Source organism: Cnephaeus nilssonii, assembly GCF_951640355.1.
Source record: "Cnephaeus nilssonii genome assembly, chromosome: 12".
In the NCBI taxonomy this organism is placed as follows: Eukaryota; Metazoa; Chordata; class Mammalia; order Chiroptera; family Vespertilionidae; genus Cnephaeus; species Cnephaeus nilssonii.
The window spans coordinates 3,411,567-3,424,574 of NC_137083.1; the positions used below are offsets into that span (position 1 = coordinate 3,411,567).

Below are 13,008 nucleotides of genomic sequence, written 5' to 3' on the forward strand. Positions count from 1 at the left end.
AAAATTTTACCTAAGAGAGGAGTGTTTTTCCACTCTCCTAGCTGCGAAGCATGGGTCGCTGTGTGTGTGTGTGTGTGTGTGTGTGTGCGCGCGCGCGCGCGCGCGCATTACAATAACCAATAATGCAGTAAGATGGTCTGTTTCCTCCTCACCCAAGGACTTCCTGCTGCAGATATTCACTGTGTTCCGAATATTGATACGGCCTGAGATGTTCCCTAAGGACTGGACTGTGATGCGCCTGGTGGCTAACAAGTAAGACCTTTTTTTATTGTCTTTTTAGAGAGAGAGGCAGGGAGAGGGAGAGAGAGAAACATCAATGATGAGAGAGAATCATTGATCAGCTGCCTGCACGCCCCACACTGGGGGTTGAGCCTGTAGCCTAGATATGTGCCCCTATCAGGAATCAAACCCATGACCTCCTGGTTCATAGGTCAGTGCTCAACCACTGAGCCACACCGGCCAGGCTAGTACAGCCTTTATATTGATGATACATGAAGCTCATCATCCAGGGTTAGAGCGGAGGACAACATGATGTCTTTAGTTTGATCTCAAGCTCAAAGCTGCCAAATCCTGGGGTCCTTTCTCTCTGCCTTTGAATTACCTTCTCTCACTGCTTTTAAAAAAATCACTACTACATGTTTTAAACAGGTGGACTTTACCATGGTTCAAAAGTCAAATAGGAGGCAGCTGATCAGTGATTCTCATTGATGTTTCTGTCCCTCTCTCCCTCCCTCTGAAATGAATAAAAATATATTTTTTTAAAATCAAAGAACAGATAGATGATGCCCTGAGGACCGCCCCCCCCCCCCCCCCCCACACACACACACCTTATTCATCCCCTGCCCAGCCTGGGGAAACCACCTGTTAGTTACTTCCACAGTCCCTGCATCAGAGTCCCTAAATCCGAGCCTCGCAGGAGGCAGAATGTGGGCATTCTTCTGCACATGGCTCTTTCCTTTAAAATCCTGGCCATTGTCCCACAGTCATACATGCAAAGCCCCTCGTTCTTTCGTTTTTTTCTTTTCCTTTTACCGCTGTACAGTATTCTTCTGTATTGGTGTGAAGTTCCTAACTTTTTCTGTGTTACTTTGATCCCTAGCGTGATCATCACAACGGTTCTCTACCTGTCAGATGCACTTCGTAAGAACTTCTTAAATGAAAACTTTGATTACAAGGTAAGTATTACTCGAATGACTATTCGACTTGGGGTAAAGGTTTCACCTGGTACTCAAGGAAATGGCTTCATGTATTTGTTTTCTCTTAATCATAGGAAAGTAAATTTATTCTGGCTACCTCAAATTCACCTCGGGCCATCTGTGTTTTAATTGTGAATAATAGTAGGAGAGTTTTCATTATATGTGTGAGCAAGTCAGGGCTATAATGGTGCTTACCCACCAGGTGGAATCCCAGTGCCTAAGAGGAGACAGTGCTGTGTCATTACCAGAATTTTTTAAAAATGTATTTTTTATTGACTTCAGAGAAGAAGAGAGAGGGAGAGAGAGAAAAATCAATGATGATGAGAGAGAATCATCTATTAGTTGCCTCCTGCATGCCCTCCACTGGGGATTGAGCCCGAAACCCAGACATGTGCCCTGACCAGGAATCGAACTGTGACCTCCTGGTTCAGAGGTTGATGCTCAACCACTGAGCCACGTTGGCTGGGCTTGTTACCATAATTTTTAATTCTTTTCTTCTCTTTGTGACCCTCATGCATGACTAAGGGGACTTAGAACATAATGTTTTTAAGACATATCTTAAGATAGAGTTTATATGAAGAAAACGCTTACAAAGTAATCCCATTACTTCCTTTACTTTTTCGTCTTCCCATTTTTTAGAATAAATTAATGAGAAGGAAGAAAATGATTAGTAAGGTTCTCTAAGGCAGAACTCTGCGTCTGTGATGTGCCTGGGTCTCTAATAAGAGTTCTTGACCTACTTTTTCAGGGGCAAACAGGAAATGGTGAAGAGGGGGGCGGGGCTGTGCTGCCTCTCCTTCACGATGTCTATGTTTTGGGGCATCTTTATTTCTTACTATTTTTTAAGTAACATCTTTCACATTAAACATTTAATAAAATGTCCTATTGGTTAACTAGAAAATATTTTTAAAAAAACCCACAAATATATTAAGACCAATGGAATTTTAATGATTGCATATTTCTTTATAATAATTAACCTATCAAAATTTCATAAAGCTCTACTTTTTAATACTTTGGTTGTTTCTAATATTTTGTTCTTATAAATTATTTTTATGTACATTCTTACAAAATAAAACTTGGCATATGTCCCCAATTACTTCTTTGAATAAATGTTTATAAGTGGAATTGCTGAGTTAAAGGTTGTACCACTCATTTGATTATCTATATCTATACCAATAGTGGGAGAAACTTTTTTTTTGACAGTTTGATAAGGAGTAAAATCTTTTTTTGCTCTAATTTGCATTTCTTAGTAGTTACTTGTTATTGACCAGTTATTGACTAAAATTCATATTTTGTGAATTGTCATTCTGGACCTTTGTTCATTATTTTGCTGGTGTTCCATCATACTTTTTAATTGTGAGAACTCTTTATATATGAAAGATATTAATACTTTTTAATATTTCTCCTATTTCCTTTTTAATTTTACTTGGTATCAGTAGAGAAGTAGTTTTTTTTTCATTATATCTTATATCTTTTTGGTTAAGTTTATTGTCAGCAATTTTATTCTAATCTCTCTCTGATGCTGTTTTGGGGATAAGAAAACTTTGAATCAAAAGATTTGTCTGGGCAGGGAATTTTTATATACTGTCTGAATTTAAAGCAATTAGCATTTCCAAAGAAGTGTATGCATTCTTTTGAGTTCTACATTGAAAGGAATTCCAAAAAGGAATTCACACAGGAATAAAGTGATTCATCTCATACCTCTGCCTCCTTGGAGACACACAGTTATAAGAGAAACGAAATATATTCCATTTAAATATACCAGAGAGCTCCTGACACCTGTGACACCACATGGAAGCAATACAGTAAAAGAGAGTATTTATTTAGTTTACTTCTTTATTGTAGACCATTTAAAGCATATGTAAAAGTAGGGAGAGCAGCATAAGGAGCTCCCGTGTACCCATAACCAGCTTCTACTGTTATCAACTCAGGACCATCGGATATCAGCCGCACCCTCTCCACTTACCACTTTGGAAGCAAATCCACGTATCATCTCACTTTCCCTGTAAATATTTCTGACAACATAGTACATACATTTTTCACTCTTGTTTCAGATCTGGGATTCCTACTTTTACCTCGCGGTCATTTTTATAAACCAGCTGTGTCTGCAACTGGAGATGTTCACCCCTTCCAAAAAGAAAAAGGTATTAGAAAAGTAAGTACCAGTGTGTGATCAGATGGGAGCATGAGGCATACCAAGTGCGGTACCTTCTAAAGGGTGTTCAGTTCGAACGATTCATAGATTAGATGTTCATGCCGGAAATTACAAAGGAGAGGTGATGACCAAGAGGACATGAAGCAGTCTTTTCTGGGAATTTCAATATTTTGAACTTATTTAAACCTTTATATTTGTCCTCAGTCTTTCAGGATTCAAAATTACTACCAAAGTGAACATTATGAGGCATATCTGTTTCACTGAAGATTTATATGAAGATTTGAATTAGAGGCATCAAGACATGCACACTGAAATCTTTCATTAAACACATACTGACTTTTAACTCAGACGGACAGATAGTATCCTAGAGACACAAATGCGTCTTTGTTCCCGAGGCCCTGTATCAGGTCTGGTTTTTGTTCTGTTTCAGGTATGGCGACATGCGGGTGACAATGGGCTGTGAGATCTTCAGCATGTGGCAAAACCTGGGTAAGTGATGAAAAGAGAAGCCACGGGCTTTTCACAGCTCAGCACCACACTTTTCACTGTCCGAGTGAAGAGGGCAATTTACCAAGGACAGGGTTTGAAACCAAGTGTCTAAATCAGTGAAGGTATCTATACAAAGTAATGACACGTTGGCATTGGTTAGGGTTACAACTAATTCTTTAAATCGGTGTCTGCCTGGAAAAAGTCACCTCATCTTCGTGAGTTTCATTATTATGCAGTGATAAATTTTATAATCCAGCTCACTCCAGTAATACATACAATTTTAGCAGTGTGTTAAGAACCTTTTGGAATTTGGAACTGTAACACCTCGAAATTTCTAGGACTCCGAATCCTACCAAATTTAGATTAAACTTCATGGAAATTGACTTGAACATCACTACTCTTTAAAAAATTTGAAACCATTGACCTATATCATGAAGAGTATAGTCAAAGGATGTAAAGGCATCTGCAGTTGCTAGGAAACCATTAGATCTAATTTTGTTAGCCAATCATAGCAGACAGCGCAGTATTCCAGCAAATTGATGGCACAGGTTTGGTTACATAGAAAAGAATACTTGGAAAATAGACGGTTCCAAAATCTCCTTGGCAGAGTGTGTTTCCATTATTTCCTATTTAACTTGGTATGTTACTTATGTTAACTACACACGTGTATCGTGTCCATCCACTACCACTGCGTGGTTCCTCCTTGTGGTTTGTTAAAGGGATGAACCTATTTGAATCGAATGTGCGATGACCTGAAGGTATCTTTGCTCTGGCGCTCCTCCGAGCACAGCGTGGCAAAGGCAGGGTGTGTTTTCTGTCCGTGAAAATAGAAGCATCATCTTTGACTTCCACTCATGTCACAAAGTGATTTCTGACCGGGACACATATAGTTCTCAAACATGCAGCGCCATTTGAGGAAGCCCCGTTGTATGGGTAATGGAGCTCCGTGCTCAGTGCTCTCGTGGGTCGTTTGGGTACCAGAAGGTCAGAAACATGGCCGCTGTCCGTCCGGGATAAATCGTAGCATCGCTGTGCATGGTTATTTCCACGGCAGCCTTGGTCCACGCCAGGAGGCCTGTGCTCGTAGGCGCAGGAACCCCGCTTGCTCAGTTCAGCGGGCACCTGTAGTCTCCCTACGGATGTCATTGCATGCGTCACCAGTGTTTCTCCGCTGTGCTGTCTTTCAAACAGAAATATTTGTAACCCTCTGGGTTTTAGATTAAATGGCTTCTTTGGGAAGAAGAAATTGGAAAGTCCGATAATTCGGTAAATTAGGCTAACATCCAGCTTATATTAACAATTCCCTGATTGTCTTAAAACGTCATTTACAGCCCGGCCAGAGTGGCTCAGGGGTTGGGCACTGACCTATGAACCAGGAGGTCACAGTTCATTCCTGGTCAGGGCACACCCGGGTTGCGGGCTCGATCCCAGTGTGGGGCGTGCAGGAGGCAGCCGATCCATGGTTCTCTCTTCATTGCCCTTTCTCTCTCCCTCTCCCTTCCTCTCTGAAATCAATACAAACATTTTTTAAAAACACGTCGTTTACAGCTGGTTTCGGATGGACTCTATCTGGGTTGCGCGGGGCAGAAACCCGCCGGGACATCTGAGCTGTACAACCTGGGACGCCTCCGGGCCCTGTAATGGGGCGGTTCGTACCTAGGCCAGCGCGGCTCCCAGCAGCTGAGAAACCGGCTCTGGTTCCGCCCACACCTGGGCGACGGCGTCGCTGCGGTGGGCACAGCGCCTGGGCTCCCACGGTCTCCCGAGGACCCTCACGCAGCCCGGCCTTAGGCAACACCGGTCCGCCTTTGCTGTCCCAGCCCGGCAGGCGGCGCAACACAGCTCCAGGCCTCTGCGCGAAGGCTCCTCACGCTTCCCCACGCTCCCCCACGTTCCCTCACGCTCCCCCACGCTTCCTCACGCTCCTCACGCTTCCCCAAGCTCCCCACGTTCCCTCACGTTCCCTCACACTCCCCACGTTCCCTCACGCTCCCCACGTTTCCTCACGCTCCCTCACGCTCCCCACGCTCCCTCACGCTCCCTCACGCTCCCCACGCTCCTCACGCTTCCCCACGCTTCCTCACGCTCCCTCACGCTCCTCACGTTCCTCACGCTCCCTCACGTTCCTCACGCTCCCCACGCTCCTCACGCTTCCCCACGCTTCCTCACGCTCCCTCACGCTCCTCACGTTCCTCACGCTCCCCACGTTCCTCACGCTTCCTCACGTTCCTCACGCTTCCTCACGTTCCTCACGCTCCCCACGCTTCCTCACGTTCCTCACGCTCCCTCACGCTCCCTCACGCTCCCTCACGCTCCTCACGCTTCCTCACGTTCCTCACGCTCCCTCACGCTCCTCACGCTCCTCACGCTCCTGACCACTACCGGTCCCCGCAGGCCAGGGCTCAGGGGCGGGGAGGCGGTTGTCGCTGTGCCGGTGGCCGCCGCGTCCTTTCCCGGAGTGGAGGCCTGGCTTCCGGAGACCCCGGAGCTGCAGGAGCTAGGCCGTTGCTCTTGTTCCGCCACAGCCTCGTGGAGTCCAGGAATGCCTCCTGCGCGGCCCTCCCTGGTCCCAGGACTCAGGGCTCTGTGGGGAGAGGGGCCGGCAGGCACCCCCGCCTCCTGCCTGCCAGCGCTGGGAGCCTGCCCCACCTCGGCCTCCATCCTCTGCCGGCACGGGTTTCCTCCTCGTTGGAGGAGGGCTGACCTTAATACAAAGCGGCTCTTCCTTCGCTTGGCGAGCGCAGCATCGCGTGGCCGCTGTGGAGACCCGGTCCCCTCGCCCGGTCCGGGTGCGGGAGTGGGAGCCCAGCGCGAGGCGAGGCTCAGGGCCCGCTGCTCCCGACCAGGAGGCGGCCGACCCCGGCCCCGCAGCCCCGTTTCCACCGACCGCGCCTGGGCCATCTGCTGCGGTCCTGCGGGTCTGCCCGGGTCTGCCCGCGCTGTGCTTGGGTGTCTGTGGTGGAGAGCGGGCCGGTTGGCCCGGACCCCGTCCCCACGTGTGCGGTCAGCCAGCCGGTCCCGCATCCCGGGGCCGCCGCCCACTGTCGGGAGAAAACCCTGCTCCACGGTGTGCGGTGGGCTGGGCGGCGGGAGGAGCCGCTGTCGGGCCGCTCTGAGCCGGCGGGGCCTGTGGTGAAGGCACGGCGACCCCGTGTGGGTAGAGGCCCTGCCGCTTCAGGAGCCTCCTGCTGCCTCAGCCCCGCGTAACCGGGGTGCGGGGGGGGGGGGGGGGGGGCAGAGTTGGGGCGATAGGCGAGCCCGGTGGGAGGAAAAGTTAATAATGGCTGAAGCTTCGTCCTGGGGAGGCGGGCTTTGTTTTACTGTCTGTGTCTTTTATGTGCACGGAGATGTTTCATAGGAAACAACACTTATAAAGGAGAAAATGAGGTCGTCACATGTCTGTCGACGGAAGAGACTTTTAAAGAAAGATTAAAAAGTGCTCCAGCGGCTGGTGGTGACCAGAAGTGGTGGTGGTCATGGTCATGGGGAAGGCGCGGGCCAGGCCCAGGAAGGGCCACGGAAGGTCGCAGGCGCCACTGCACCGCAGGCCACCCACCCAGCCGTGCACGCAGACCCGCCGCCGGCAGGACACCCCGTGTTGCTTTGCACTTTTTGCCTCTCCCGTGCCCGTCACCCCCACACACCCAAAGGCTGTGCACAGGCTTGGTGTCTTACACGCGGCCCGGGACCCTCCGGGGTATCGGTCACACCGGCCTTCGTCCGTGCTTCTGTCCGGCGGTGGCTGTGCTGGAGCATCAGCGGGGAGACCTTGGGCCTAAGTGAACATCTAAATGGTGGTCCAAAAGGAAAAAAGGAAAAAGAATGTAACAACCATGAAAAGACTACACTGCAACAATAGTGAACTCGGCACGGTGTGTCAGCCAGGGCTCCGAGGCCTGGAATGAAGGAAGGATTCAGAGGAGCGGACGGCCGAGGGTGGGGTGGACGGAGATAATTTGTCTGCACGTGGGTGTTGAGTTGAGTCCCCGACCCGAGTCGCCCAGGTGACAGCTCGCAGAGCTGCCGTGTTTATGATGAGGAGGCCGCGTGCTGTGGAAAAGGCACCCTTTGTCCAGCGCTCACCTTGGCGTCCTGGGTGGAAGCATCATTGGAAAACCCGTCGAACAGGGCGGGGAGCTGAGCAGGAGCCCGCCGTCCGCAGGAAGGAGGGTCACTGGCCCTTCTTTTCCTTCCTACCTCCGACCTTCTGTTCTAAGGCTCGCGTACACACAAAACCATGCTGTTGGGAGTCACGTTACCTTCCCGATAATTTCTTTTGTTTTTTGAACTAGAAGGCAACAGAGCAGGGGCATACACAAATCCAGGTGCACATAGAGAGCTTGGATTTATATTGACTTTAGGAGGGTGTTTCAGAGGAAAGAGAGTGGGGAAGAAAGAATGTGGAGAGAGGGAGAAACGATGGGTGAGATCAGAGACGGGCAAAGCCAAGTGGTGTTTGGGAAGTCACTGCTCTTGTGACTGAAGTGCCGTGGGAAGTTGTGCTGTCTTCCGGAGGGGGCCCCCCTCTCCACGCTGCGGATAACCTTTGGGGACACAGCGTTCTATTCTGTCACCTATTTTTTTAAATGAAAGACGTACCTGTCCGTACAGTAATGTGCCTCACTTTTTCCGTTAATTCTATGGAATAACTTCACCTGTGTCGTCCTTCCACCTCGTTTTTAATGGCAGCATAAAAATTCCAATGTGTGTGAGTGTTCAGTAGTAAATATCACCAACTCCTGATGACTTCTTCTATAACTTTTAATTGTACCTTATGGCTCTTTGTAACTGAAAAAGTGAGTTCTCCAGTGTTTAATAAAAATGGAGAAATGTTAACACATTGAAACTTACTGTTTACATATGTGCTTAGGGAAATATTTCCTTGCTTGGGGAGACAGTTATCATGGAGATGACTATACTTGCAATAGTTTTAAACAAATGTTACAACATTAATTTTCTAAATATACCGAGATGCAAGTATTTCATTGCTTTAGGGGAGCACAAGCTTCATTTCATCCCTGCCCTGATCGGCCCCTTCCTGGAGGTGACCTTGATACCACAGCCGGACCTGCGGAACGTCATGATTCCGATTTTCCATGACATGATGGACTGGGAGCAGAGGCGGAGTGGCAACTTCAAGCAGGTAGGCAGTGCCCTCGGCGTGAGGGAGACTTCCCGTTCACTTCTTGGAGCTGGGGAATGAGCACCTAATTAGCCATCGGCAGAGCAGATTCCAGCCTGGCCGGCCCCTCCCAGCCAGGTGGCCGCGGACACTTTGCTGGCCCTCCGTCCCCCTGAGCGTCCGGAAAGCCCTGAAAAACCATTTCATACCCTTTCAGCTAAAACATTCTGTGATTTGCCAGGTCTGTGTTTAAGGACGGGCAGGGACTTTCTTTGCTCTCAGTTGGACACAGCGTGGGCGAATCAGAAGGTTAATGAATCTTAAAACCATTGCGCTCACAGCAGTCTGCATGGTGTATTTGGGGAACGGCTTAGCTTTGAGCATCTGATGCACAGTGTGCGTTATCGCTCTTTGCTCAAAGCATCGGGAATTCATTTAAAGGGGAAAGCGGTGGAAATTCTTGCAAAGGCTATTCGGAGGAGACGTAGGTTCTCAGAGGCCTGGTCTCGTTTTGCAAAGATGCAGGTTCTTATTCCCAAACCAGATTGCATAGGAGACCAGCTGCTTCTGCCCTCAAGTTGCAGATACTGGGCCTACTTCCTGTTCACAAAGTCCCTGTACTCACCTGGACACACTGTCCACACCTGTACGCACTCACCGATGGGGAGGACTTGTCCTCGCTTCATGCCTTCCTCAAATCCGACAAAACCACCGTCGGTTCCACCAGCAAGCTGAGAGCCTCTGTAGAACCGCCCTGTCCCCCAAAGCGTGGCCTCTCACCCGTATCAGCATCCACACTTATTTTCAAGAAAGCGATAGGGGACTGAGAAGCTATTTAAAAATTATGTTGGGGACCCACTCTTATGCCCTTTTGCCTTTATCCCGATTCATTGTGATTCAAAGGGACCATGGGGCTTAGACCTGCCACCCAGTCAGACAGCATCTTCCGGCCCAGCTGTTTTCGTCTCGGGCAGCCAGGGTGCTTCATCCTCTGTCTCCTGCTGGCTGGGTGCACAGCCCCGCCTTCCCGGTGGCAGCCAAGCCTTGCAGGGTTTCCATGCTGGAGCATAGGAAGGTTTGGACCACAGTTTTCAGGAAATATGTCCTCTCTCTCTCTCTGCTTAGTACTGACTTGGAGCATTTCTATAGGATCTGCCATCTGTCCATGGACGGGCCAGCTTCTCGCTTTCAGCAAAGATTCGTGCAACCTCATACTGTTTGGAGAAAGAAAATAGACAGAAAACACAGAGATTTAAATAAATGTTTCTATATATGTATAGTGATGTTTTTAAAAAAAAAGAGAGAGAGAAAAGAAATGGGCCTTGCCAGTGTTTTTAGCTCCTCAAAAAGGGCTCCATGTTGAAGCTGGGCTGCAGTGTGTGTGTGGGAATCGCCAGGGAGAGGTTTTGGCAGCAGCCAGAGCAGCCCCGCGGGGAGTGTAAGGCCCGATGCTCCATCTACATGAGCCCTTAGGACTCTCTACTCTTAACCCAACCGATCTTGTCACTTCCACCAATCCGATGGACCATTACTTTTTCTCTTGGGGACATACCTTGGTTTCCATTTGCCCAGAAATGCCCCTTGCCCGGGGAGCAGAGAGAGAGCGCTGGTGGGTGTGTTGCAGGTGGAAGCCAAGCTCATCGACAAGCTGGACAGCCTGATGTCGGAAGGCAAAGGGGACGAAACCTACCGGGAGCTCTTCAACAGTATGTGAGTAATGGTTCACCTCCAGCTGACCCTGCCCGGGGATCACATGTCACCTCAGGCAGCCGAGAGCCGCAGACAGTGTGGGCAACACCGGTGTGCCGGGTGGCTGTGGCGGGAGAAACTCAGGGTCGTGGCCTGGCTCTGGATAATGGGTTTTATTACATTGATTGAACATGTCGTCTTATTTTAATCTCTAACTAGCTCGGGTCCCATGTTCCATAACATATCTCGTTCTTTTCCTGCCTAATAATATGAGAACCAGGGCTGGAGGATAATGCGTTTAAATAGGGTTAAGAGTGGAGGAGCCCCCCAGAGTGGTGTGATTATTGTTGGGGCTCAGCGCTCCCCAAAGCCGCAGCCCCTGCTGCTCGGCTGCTGGGAGATGCACCTTCACCTGCTCCCAGGCTCCATCCCCTCTGCGTGCTGAGGGCTCCCTCCGCATTACCAGCGGCTTCCTAAATGTTCCCCATCAGAATGCACAGAAGCAAGTCCTTTCTCTCAAGTTCTCAACGGGGATTCACACGGAGCATAGAGGGGCTTTGAGGTTGTCCTCAGTAGCGGTGAGCACAGTCCCTGGATGACCGGCTTGGCCAGGTCCTCCACCGTGAGGTGGCCCAAGAGGATGCCTAAGCGTGTTTAGGAATTTAACTCTGACACTGGTTTTCTCTCCAGCTTTCTATGGGTCTTAGTCCTTTTCGAACCTAGTGTACTCCTAAGTGTTTAGGTGTCCCCTAAAAGGAAGCATTCATGCTTTAATACTGACAGCCAAATATAAGTCCTGTCATTCACATCATGCTCCCAGGTTTAGAGCCCCGGATGTCTGAATATACGAGTGTGGAGGAGACCTGGCCAGTTTGGCTCAGTGGATAGAGCGTCGGCCTGCAGACTGAAGCGTCCTGGGTTCGATTCCGGTCAAGGGCATGTAGCTTGGTTGCAGGTTTCTCTCCAGCCTGGGCCTTGGTCAGGGCTCATGCAGGAGGCAGCCAATCAGTGTGTTTCTTTCACATTGTTGTTTCTCTCTCTGTTTCTCTCTGTCTTCCCCTCTCTCTTCCACTCTGTCTAAAAATCAATGGAAAAAATATCCTTGGGTGAGGATTAACAAAACACACACACACACACAAAAAAAAAAAGGGGGGGGAAAGGAAAGAAAAATATAGAGGTTTGAAAAGTGTCATTGGTGACTGATAGATTTCAACTTGCCTGATTCAGAATAATTCTCTGAGCTTTTAAAGAAATTACGTTGAGAGGACAAGCGGAGAAAGGGTGTGCCGGTTCCTGGCGGTGGCGGTGGCGGTGGGGTGGCGGTGACAAAGCACGCTTTTTGTCCTGGGTCCTGAACAGCACCGTTTCCCTCCGATGCTGTCATTAAACTGGCACTTGCAATAATTCCTCCCCACGCCCGCCTCCACTCCCGGGCACCGCGTGTGGGCCTGCTGACAGCTGGAGTGGAGCGCAGAGCTGATTAAAACCTCGTCCAACAGCACAAATTGCTTTTGAGCACGGCTCTCGCTTCAGTGACGAGTCCTTGGTTTGAACAAAGCACTGAAATGAGACAGCACTCAGTGTGACGAGTCCCTTGGGCTTTGTGATTAATTTTTATAAGAAATTCGCAAGAGTAATAAATATGCACATGGCTCTTAGGTGCCTCTCACTGACTTTAGTGAAGGCCTGATAGTGTGCATTTTGGGTTGCTTGTATATAAATGTGATTTTTAAATAGCAGATATGCCCTGACATAAAAATGAAACCAATAATTAAAATATTAAGCATCGGTAATTAGGATGTTACAAGTTCCTGATTCATTCAATGGAGATTTTTATTTTGTTGACATTTAGCAGATTACTGGAAATGTTACCACAAATATTTTTCTTTCGTGCTTTTGTGATAAGCATATTGGGAATAAATAAAATCTAAAGTGATAACTACATATCATCACTACCTGGGCACAGAAGAGAGAGTGAAAATGTGATTATATTTTAAGTAACAATAACATGCACTTTTGGGTCATAGAAATCACAGTGAATTGGTGTAGTCACAGTGAGTCACTGCGCACATTATGAAATAGGAACACACGTTGTCATGGGACCATCTCATCTGTTCTCTGTAATTCATGTCTAAAACTTCTTAAAATTTGTTCAGAAACTGCTCGACAGATGTGCCTCAGTGGTTGAGCATTGACCTATGAACCAGGAGGTCACTGGGTTCGATTCCCAGGTCAGGGCACATGTCAGGGTTGCAGGCTTGATCCCCAGAAGGAGGCAGGAGGCAGCCAATTAGTTGATGTTTTTCTCAGTGATGTTTCTCTCTCTCCCTCTCCCTTCCTCCCTCTGAAATCAATAA

The 13,008-nt window shown here is 48.6% G+C and overlaps 1 protein-coding gene across 1 annotated transcript in view; it reads left to right on the top strand.

The window, feature by feature from the left end:
* Nucleotides 1–13,008, top strand: part of DOCK4 (dedicator of cytokinesis 4) — a 205,482-nt gene that overhangs the window by 156,889 nt on the left and 35,585 nt on the right. Inside the window, exons 27-32 of the mRNA XM_079786817.1 lie at nt 158–252; nt 1,100–1,175; nt 3,251–3,351; nt 3,782–3,840; nt 8,835–8,983; nt 10,587–10,672. Of these exons, the coding sequence (XP_079642943.1) occupies nt 158–252; nt 1,100–1,175; nt 3,251–3,351; nt 3,782–3,840; nt 8,835–8,983; nt 10,587–10,672 (566 nt within the window). The remainder of the gene's footprint in view (nt 1–157; nt 253–1,099; nt 1,176–3,250; nt 3,352–3,781; nt 3,841–8,834; nt 8,984–10,586; nt 10,673–13,008) is intronic.